Source organism: Peromyscus leucopus, chromosome 8a (assembly GCF_004664715.2).
Source record: "Peromyscus leucopus breed LL Stock chromosome 8a, UCI_PerLeu_2.1, whole genome shotgun sequence".
Classification (NCBI taxonomy): Eukaryota; Metazoa; Chordata; class Mammalia; order Rodentia; family Cricetidae; genus Peromyscus; species Peromyscus leucopus.
In genome coordinates, this window is record NC_051085.1 from 56,582,270 (window position 1) to 56,590,985 (window position 8,716).

General features: G+C 43.0%; 1 protein-coding gene across 1 annotated transcript; it reads right to left on the minus strand.

Annotated features, from left to right (window-relative positions):
• Positions 1–1,194: 1,194 nt before the first annotated feature.
• On the minus strand, positions 1,195–7,508 carry Pdcd2 (programmed cell death 2). Its single transcript, XM_028866577.2, has 5 exons — positions 7,097–7,508; positions 6,492–6,734; positions 5,549–5,680; positions 2,632–2,735; positions 1,195–1,814 (listed from the first exon to the last, which is right to left on the minus strand). The coding sequence occupies exons 1-5, from the start codon at positions 7,377–7,379 to the stop codon at positions 1,542–1,544; spliced, it is 1,035 nt and encodes a 344-aa protein (XP_028722410.1). The 5' UTR covers positions 7,380–7,508; the 3' UTR covers positions 1,195–1,541.
• Positions 7,509–8,716: the final 1,208 nt, after the last annotated feature.

An 8,716-nucleotide genomic window follows, 5' to 3' on the forward strand; every position in this document is an offset into this window, starting at 1 on the left:
TAGCCAGATAGTCAGTGGTAGTAGGATGTGATATAACCTTGGCAGATTAAGATTCAAGGTGAACAGGGCTGCTAAGGTAACACTTAGCACAACAGCTCTGCTGAGGTTTGTTTTAGTGTGGGTCTCTGATGTTGGGAATTCACTGTGAGTGGGCGAAGACTGGAAACACTGTTAACGTCTTAAGATGTGGCCATTTGCTCGGCCATGGACCATATAGAACACCCCATACCTGAAAGATGGCCCAGAACCTCCCTTTAGTCAGGGTGCTGCTTCCAGGGCCTGTTCCTTGTCTTCACTCTCCTCCGTCAACCCGGGAGGGCAGCCTGTACAAAGTCCCCTGGCTTTTCAAGGTCAGTTCTGAAGTAAGGCCTTCTCAAATCCAGGCTCCTGTCAAGCCTGGGACTACTGCTTCTTTACTGGCTCCTCCTTCATCCTACTCAGTCTAACAAAGTTTAGTTTTTCCTTGTTCTGGCACCAGACAGTATTGACTACTTCTGTTTTACCTACAAACTTCTTTAACTATAAATTTGGAGGTGGAGAAATGCTGTGAATGTGATGGTTTATAGAAAGAAATACACATGGTTCCTTCCAAACACTTTTTTTTTAATTGATAAAGTTCCAGACTCTTAATCTCTATTTTTATTTTATGTGCATTGGTGTTGGGTTCCCTGGAACTCAAATTACAGACAGCTGCAAGTTGCCATGTGGGTGCTGGGAACTGAACCCAGGTCCTCTGGAAGAGCAGTCAGTGCTCTTAAACACTGAGCCATCTTTCCAACCACCCACCCCCCAGATACTCTTTAAGATTTTATTCTTTGCTTATGTGTATGTTTTGTGTATCTGTATGAGTTATGCCATATATATATACTGGGTCTCAGATCCTCTGGAGCTGGTGTTACAGGTAGTTGTGAGCTTCCTGATGTGGGTGCTAGGAACTGAACTTGGGTCCTTTGGAAGAGTAGCAAGCACTCTTAATAGCTGAGCCTGAAGCTGGAGAGATGGCTCAAAGATTAACTGAGCCCTGGCTGTTTTTGCAGAGGACCTAGATTTGATTCACAGCACCCACATAGCATCTCACAAGGACCTGTAACTCAAGTTTCAGGGGATTGGGGATTCAGTGTCTTCTTCTGGCCTCTGAAGTATGTGGTACACATACATGCAGGCAAAACATGAATACATTACAAATACCAATAGTAATACAAACAGCTGAGCCACCTCTCCAGCATATTTATTTCTGTGCACACATAATATTTCCACAAAGTTGACATACCATGAACATCAATAATAATACCCTATACCCCTCTTACTTGGTATCAATGTATGTTTGTAACATTAACATTACCACCCTTCATTATGGATATACCAAAAATGTAATTCCCTGTTATTAGAATACATTTAGTAATATAGAGACATTGTAAATAGTATATCAAGCAACATTTTCATACTTCCATCTTTGGTAACTGCTTCCTTGGAATAAAGTCCTGGAGGTGGAATTGTGAGGTACAGAGGCATAAGGAACGTTTTTAAGAATGTAATCCTTTTCAAGGTGTATCTGTTATATCCTGTTTCCACACAAATTCCTCCGTGTAGCCAATGCCCAGACTACAGCTCTCAGCACAGGTGAAGACTGCCAGGACGCCCCAGTCCACACTTCTGCCCAGTCTGTCTGCCTTTAGGTAGTTCAACAGCTGGGGCATGACCTGGAATTCAAATATCCTCTTGGCACCACAGGAGCAATCTGGAATATCTTTTTCTTGAGGAATATCTTCACCAGAAATCCAGATGGGTTTAATACCTCTTCCATACCTGAGAATCTAAAATCAACAAGGACCACATTTCATCTAAGAATTTCCAATGGAATGATGACCTGAGGATCATGTAGAGAAAATCCACATGTGCTTCTATATACTACCATCATCCCTAAACCTCAAAGCCATTATTTAGGCTTATTTCCTAAATAGTGATATTCCTCCGTAAGACGTCAGAACCTTTTAAAACAGTTAAAAATTATTGTGTGTGTACACATGCATATGGCAGCACTCATGCCAAAGTGTGAGTACAGAAGTCAGAAGATAATCTGTGAGTCAACTTCTGTGTGGGTCCTGAGGACCAAACTCAGGTTATCTGGTTCAGCAACAGGCACTGGCCCCACAATGACAGAACCTCAGTCCTATTCACTACATTGTAAAGGAGTTAAGAATAACTCATTACTAGAGTCTACATATAAAATCTGGCCCAAAGTAGTTAGTACTTGTTTTCATATATAGTCAGAATCCTTAAATAAAAAAGGGATATATATGTAGTCAGACATGGTGCTCAGTTAAGTTTAAAAAAGGGTAAATTCACTTTGTTTAAAATATATCACCACTGCTAAAAACCACCTTAGTGTAAAGGTCTGGATGCTTATTTGATTCAGTATTTTTAGGAAGTTGCCTTTAGTGATTTTTGTTTATGATAAAGTAATTTAATGGGGAAAAGTTAACAATATATCATGCTTTTTTTTTTAGAATTGTGTATGTATATATTTACGTGTATACAGTATAAGCATTTGAATCATACTGGTTTTATAAGCTGGAAGTAGGGGTTATAGTCAATTTGAGAACATAATGAAGAGGTATAAATCTCACCTACCTGCTCTGGTTCAAGGGCTATTTTGGATTTAAACTTTTGGAAAATGTGATCTTCCTTGGATTCATGCCTTGCCATGGAATCTAGTTCTTCTTCAAGTATTCTCCCTGAAAACAAACAAACAAACAAACACAATAACTATCGAATACTGGGATAATCCCCACAACTTAACAATTCTGTATGGGGAATCTAGTTAATAACCTAATTAGATAGCTTCCTCTGTTGAAGTAACATTAGTGCTTATTTCTAGGTAACATGTAATCATTATAGATGTTTGGTTTTGTTTTCCAAGACAGGGTTTCTCTGTGTAACAGTCCTAGCTGTCCTGGAACTTTCTCTGTAGACCAGGCTGGCCTCGAACTCACAGAGATCCACCTATCTCTGCCTCGAGTGCTGGGTTTAAAGGCGTGCGCCACCACTGCCCGGCCTGGATTCTTATTTCAAGTCTCCTTATATCTCACCTATCTCTTTGCAGTCTGCACTCACTCACAGTCAGGAAATGCCATTTCCTGTTCCATAGCCAGTTTGGAACTTCTACCTAACCTGAACCACTGTTCTTGAACAGACCAGTGGCTACCAATACAGCCTTTAGTGTTGGTAATGTATCAAAATACAGTTTTGATATCCTGAGTCACATAAGCTGACATTCACTTTCACCATTTTGATAAACTGGATGAGGCACTTACTGCCATAAATAGCCAGGATGCACGGAGAATGTACATTCCCCTCAGACTGATGTTCTCTCAAGTTTAGAAGCAAAGCATTAATGATTTGGGGGACCTTAAGATACTCCACAGGTATCTCCCTGTCCCTCCCCTCCCTCCCAGCCTCTTTCTCCTTGCTGCCCAAACCATAAAGTTTCTGTTTTCAAAACCAGGAATTGACTCTAGAGCCTGGTACATGCTGGGCAAAATACCCTACACTGAGTTCCAACCCCCATCCTGTTTTTATTCTTCTAGATAGTGTCTTGTGAATTTGTTCAGGCTTGCCTTAACCTCATTTGGTAGCCCTAGAAGGCCCTGGGCTTAGAATCCTCCTGCCTTAAGCCTCCTGAGTAGCTGGGATTATAGGTCTGTACCACTAAGATCTACTTTTGTTTGGTGTGTGTGTATGGTTTTTCGAGACAGGGTTTCTCTGTTTTAACAGCCTTGGCTGTCCTGGAATTCACTCTGTAGACCAGGCTGATCTTGAAATCACTGAGGTCCACCTGTTTCTGCCACCAAAGTGCTAGGATTAAAGACATGATAGATTACTGAATTCTTTTTTTTTTTTTTTTTTTTTTTTTTTTTTGGTTTTTCGAAACAGGGTTTCTCTGTGTAGCTTTGCGCCTTTCCTGGAACTCACTTGGTAGCCCAGGCTGGCCTCGAACTCACAGAGATCCGCCTGGCTCTGCCTCCCGAGTGCTGGGATTAAAGGCGTGCGCCACCACCGCCCGGCAGATTACTGAATTCTTAACTGTTAACTTCTTTAATTTCTGATAATAACCACTTTTTTTTTATTATTTGAATACTTCTTCCCTAGTTTTGGAATCAACTACCTCTTTAAGTAGATCATTTTATAGATCTGGAGTACCAACTACAAATAAGATGATCTAACAATTTCTAAACATTTAAAAATCTCAAGAATTTTAAATATTTTTTGTAGATAAAAGTACTTATGAGTTGCTGGCATCTTCTAATAAAAATTCAGACCTACTTTTTGCAAATCTGTACTATTCTTTTCCCAGACCCAGTACATCAATTTACTCATTAAAATACAGCAGTTAGATATAAAATGATGTAACACATGTAATATTTGTACTCAGGAGGTGGAGACAAGAGGATGAACTCAAGGCAGCTTGGCCTACAGGAGAACCTGTCTCCAAGTAAAAGAAAAATATGCTCATTAATTTTTTTTTCATTCTTGAAATATATTTTTACTAGAGATCTACTGTCAAAGCACTGGTTTGAAGTCATGTAGAATTAAGTGGTTATATAATTCAACTGCTTACTGTTATGACTGCTTCTTATAGAATGCTTACTCATGATTGCCAGGTCCCACAGTCACAACTCTTGAGCACACCATCCCTCCCATTAACTTCCTTTCTGAAGGAAAACTTTCATGTCTTACCACTTATAAAAACATGAGCAACAGTGTACACATGAGTAGACACATCATAGTTACATCCAGGTAGTTCATATAGCATCCAAACCTAGGTTCTCCAAAAGAGCAACAAGTGCTCTTAACCTCTGAGCCGTCTCTCTAGCCCAGCATCCTTTTACCAGTCACAAGACATTTCACTTGGTTGAGCATTCATGGGCTTCCTCTTGACTACTAGGTGCTGTTCTTCCCATTGTGTATTACTGTTACCAAGCATCAACTGAGCCACAAAACAACTCTGACATTAATTTTTTTATGCTTATGGTAAATGAACCAGCAACTGGGATTCTAATTTAGTTTCTATAAACCTGACCTTAGGGTTTAAAAGTTCAAATTCTAGAGTCAGCAAGATCTAGAATCAAACTATAAAGACTTTTTTTGTTCAAACACATGATACCTAGAACTTCATTTCTTCCCTGGAAGCACGAGGCAGTGTGTGCAATGCGCCCCATGCATAAGCAGTCTCAGGATAGGGTGAATCCTGGATTGGTGACTACACTTGTGTTGTTTACTACTCAGGTCTCTGTTAAATGGTCAGCATAGACAGCCCTAGAGCATGAACTTTAGAGAAGATAACCAAAGTATGTATCTAAAAGACTAAGTTACAAAGGGCCCTTCTTGTCATACATTCTGTAGTTACTGTTTTGATCTACAATCTTACCATGATATTCTCTGTTTCACCACAGACACACACTGATGGAGTCTTTCTTCACTGAAGTTTTTTTTTTTCCCAAAGTATATTTGATCATAGTACTGTAAAACTGATGCACCGACTCCTTACCCAGGCTTCCTGTAACTTCAGAATAATCTTCCATTTCCACAGCCTCAGGTGTAATCTCATCTTCTGCTTCTGTTACAATTTCAAATTCTGGAAATAGGAAGTTGTGGTCTGGAGCTGTCTGGTTTAAATGATCTACAAGAAAGTTATTAGCTTCATTAGTAAACATTTAGTTTTGAAGGTGATCTGAAATGTTCCCATTTCTAAAGTGTAGTTCTGAGATCAGTGTTGGTAAGTGATTTCATCACAGTTTGAACATCAGTCACTGTGGAAGAAGACAATCACTATGTAACCTTACACCAGTTATCAAGTGAAATAATAGACATTAAATGTACGAGGCTGCTGCCTATAGAACATGTGAGGTTATGAGTTTTATGAGTCAGGCTCTCACTATGTAGCCCAGATGAGCCTCAATCTCAAACTCCTGCATCTATCACCACCACTGGCTCAATGATATCTGTAAAATACACAGGAGGCTAAAATAAGATGAAATGGTACATTAAACACACCAGCTGTTAGCAGTCACTTGTTGTCAGAGGGTTGGATATTACACTTAACTTCATGTACCTCTTGGACTAGCACAAGCATGGATCACAGTCTCCAAAGTCACTCAAACAGTTAAGAATTGATTATAATTTAATCAGATCAAGGAAGTATATGCTGTCAACCAAAAGATAGTGAAGCTTTATGCATGACTACTGTTAACTACTATGTTTCTCTGTTAATATGGCTGGTTGTGTTTTAGGTTAGGGAGTTCTAAAAGCCAGTACTCAGGAAAGGCTGTCCACATGAGTAAGATTCAACAACACTGCACTTTCATTAGTGAAGTGTTCGTGTTACCAGTTCTTAGAACTTTTAAAGTTTTCTAATTTCAACTTTAATCAGAAACTAAAAGTATCTGGGTTGACTGAGGCGAGGAAACTGAGTCAGAACAAGGAAATCTTACCTGACTCTGTACAAGCCTGCTTGTGTCCCAGCCGCCAGTCTAGTGTCTGATGCTCCTTACTGCAGTAATGTGCCTGCCTGCACCTAGAGCACGTCTTAGGGCCCAAGCAGCCGCAAACCCTGCAGAGGTGGGCTCCGGACTTAAGCTGGAGACAAACCGATCCGCCAGTGTCTGAAGCTCCCGTCTCAGAAGGTGGCTCATATGAGTAAAACTCATTTTTCCTTGGTAGCTGATTACGAAAAACTGAAACGAAGAGAAGAGGTATGGAAAGTATAAAGGTTTTCAGAGAAACAAAATTCAAACATTTGGACCTTCGGTGTCACCTCATAAAGTGTTATTTAAAGAGGAAAAGTGAGGTTTTCGCTTTCAGGGAGCAGTTCTTATAGGAGAGGGAATAAAACCGGGAAGCTCCATCTGACACGAGCAACTAACTAGTCTCTAAAGAGTTCGTGCCGATCAACGAGTTATCACCGAGTGCTAAAGGATGAGATCTAGGGGCACATTTCTAAGAGACAATTTCCATTACCGGACCACAACCGCCCACGCCCGGGGTCTGGCCCCCGTGGCAGCCCTAGCCTCGGGCCTGCCCCGGGCCGGCCGCTCACCTCGCAGGCCGGCGCAGCACGGCGGCTCGCGACAGCAGAAGAGGAAGAGGCTGCGGTGGAAGGCGTCGTCGCGGCCGGGCAGCGGCGCGTACACCTGCAGCAGGAAGGCCAGCGGGCGGCCGCAGCGCGCGCACGCCAGCGCCCCGGGTCCCGGCAGCCCCGACAGGCCCAGCCACGCGGGCCGCCCGCCCACCTTGCTGGGGAACTGCTCGCTACGCAGCCTCCAGGCCGGGGCCTCCTCGGCGAAGCCCAACTCCACCCGCCCGGCCGCCCCTGCAGCCATGGGTACTAGCGACAGTCCGCGTCTGCACCACTCCGCCGGAAGCGGGTGGTCCGCGTCGGACCGGAAGGCGGGGTCAGGTTGCTAGCCGGGACCCCGACTGGCGGTCACCGTAAGAGTAGGCAGGAAGCGGAAATGAATGCAGGCTGCTGGTGGGCGGGACCCGACGTCTTCAACCCTCCACTACCCTGTCCCTACTTCCGGGGACGCGGAGGCCAGATGCTTTTTCAGGCTTTGGGGGACCTCAGAGCTCAAGGTGTTGGTTCGTAGTGTAGACTTTAGCTACGGGGTAAAGAGACTTGGCCCGGATCAAAAACATTTCATAGTTGGTTTTTGTTTTGTTTTGATTTGATTTTTTTTTTGGTTTTTCGAGACAGAATTTCTACGTGTAAAAGCCCTGCCTGTCCAGGAACTCGCTTTGTAGATCAGGCTGGCCTCGAACTCACAGAGATCCACCTGCCTCTGCCTCTCGAGTGCTGGGGTTAAAGGCGTGCGCCACCACGCCAGGCTCATTTCATAGTTTTATATACGTTAGATATTGCCATAATCTTGGGACTATCTTAGGGTGGTCCTTTTTAATTCCTGCTTCAAAAGATTTTTCCAGGAGCTGAGCAAGTTGTACAGAAGCTGAAATTTTTCAGGTTTCTATTAAGACAGTTTTATCTTTAGCAAACAGAACCTGTTGTCTAAGTGGATATTGGTGTTGTGTCGTATCAGAGAGACAGATTCTTATTCTGTTTTCTTGTTTTCATGTAACGTAGTACATCCTAAGTAAGGTTGTTAATCATAGTAAATGTTAGAGCTTGCTGTTTTCCTCTTTCAAAGGGAGGGTCTGCTCTGCTGTGAGAGATTGGCTCTGCCCTGCATCTTGACATAGAAGCCTCCTCTTAAGAAAAAACTTCCTCTCTCCCTCTCTCCCTCCCTTCTCCCCTCCCTCTCTCCCTCTCTCTCTCTCTCTCTCTCAGGAGTTGCGCACCCTTCGAATGCTCTCCCTCTCCTTTCTGTCTTTTCCTATCTTTCTTTTTAATCCCTCATTATAATAAACCATTTCCGAAAGGATGCAGCCTCTAGGTTGTGAATGTCCACCCACTGCCCTGCTGCCATGCCATATAGGCACGGAGCAGGTGGCCCACAAGACCGCTGATGCGTCTGCCCAACATGTTTCCCTGCACCCTCGGGATACCCACTGGGTCTCTCTCTCTCTCTCTCTCTCTCTCTCTCTCTCTCTCTCTCACACACACACACACACACACACACACACACACACACACACACACAAACACACACCACGTGTAATATCATAACAGCAAACACACACAGAACCTTGAAACTTGTCCTCT

Excerpts from the sequence above, each read along its gene's own strand:
- Pdcd2 (XM_028866577.2), bottom strand. The coding sequence starts at position 7,379 with ATGGCTGCAGGGGCGGCCGGGCGGGTGGAGTTGGGCTTCGCCGAGGAG. Across the intron at positions 2,736-5,548 it reads TGAAGTTACAGGAAGCCTGG|GGAGAATACTTGAAGAAGAA; the intron begins GTAAGGAGTCGG and ends GTTTGTTTTCAG. Across the intron at positions 1,815-2,631 it reads TAGCCCTTGAACCAGAGCAG|ATTCTCAGGTATGGAAGAGG; the intron begins GTAGGTGAGATT and ends TGTTGATTTTAG.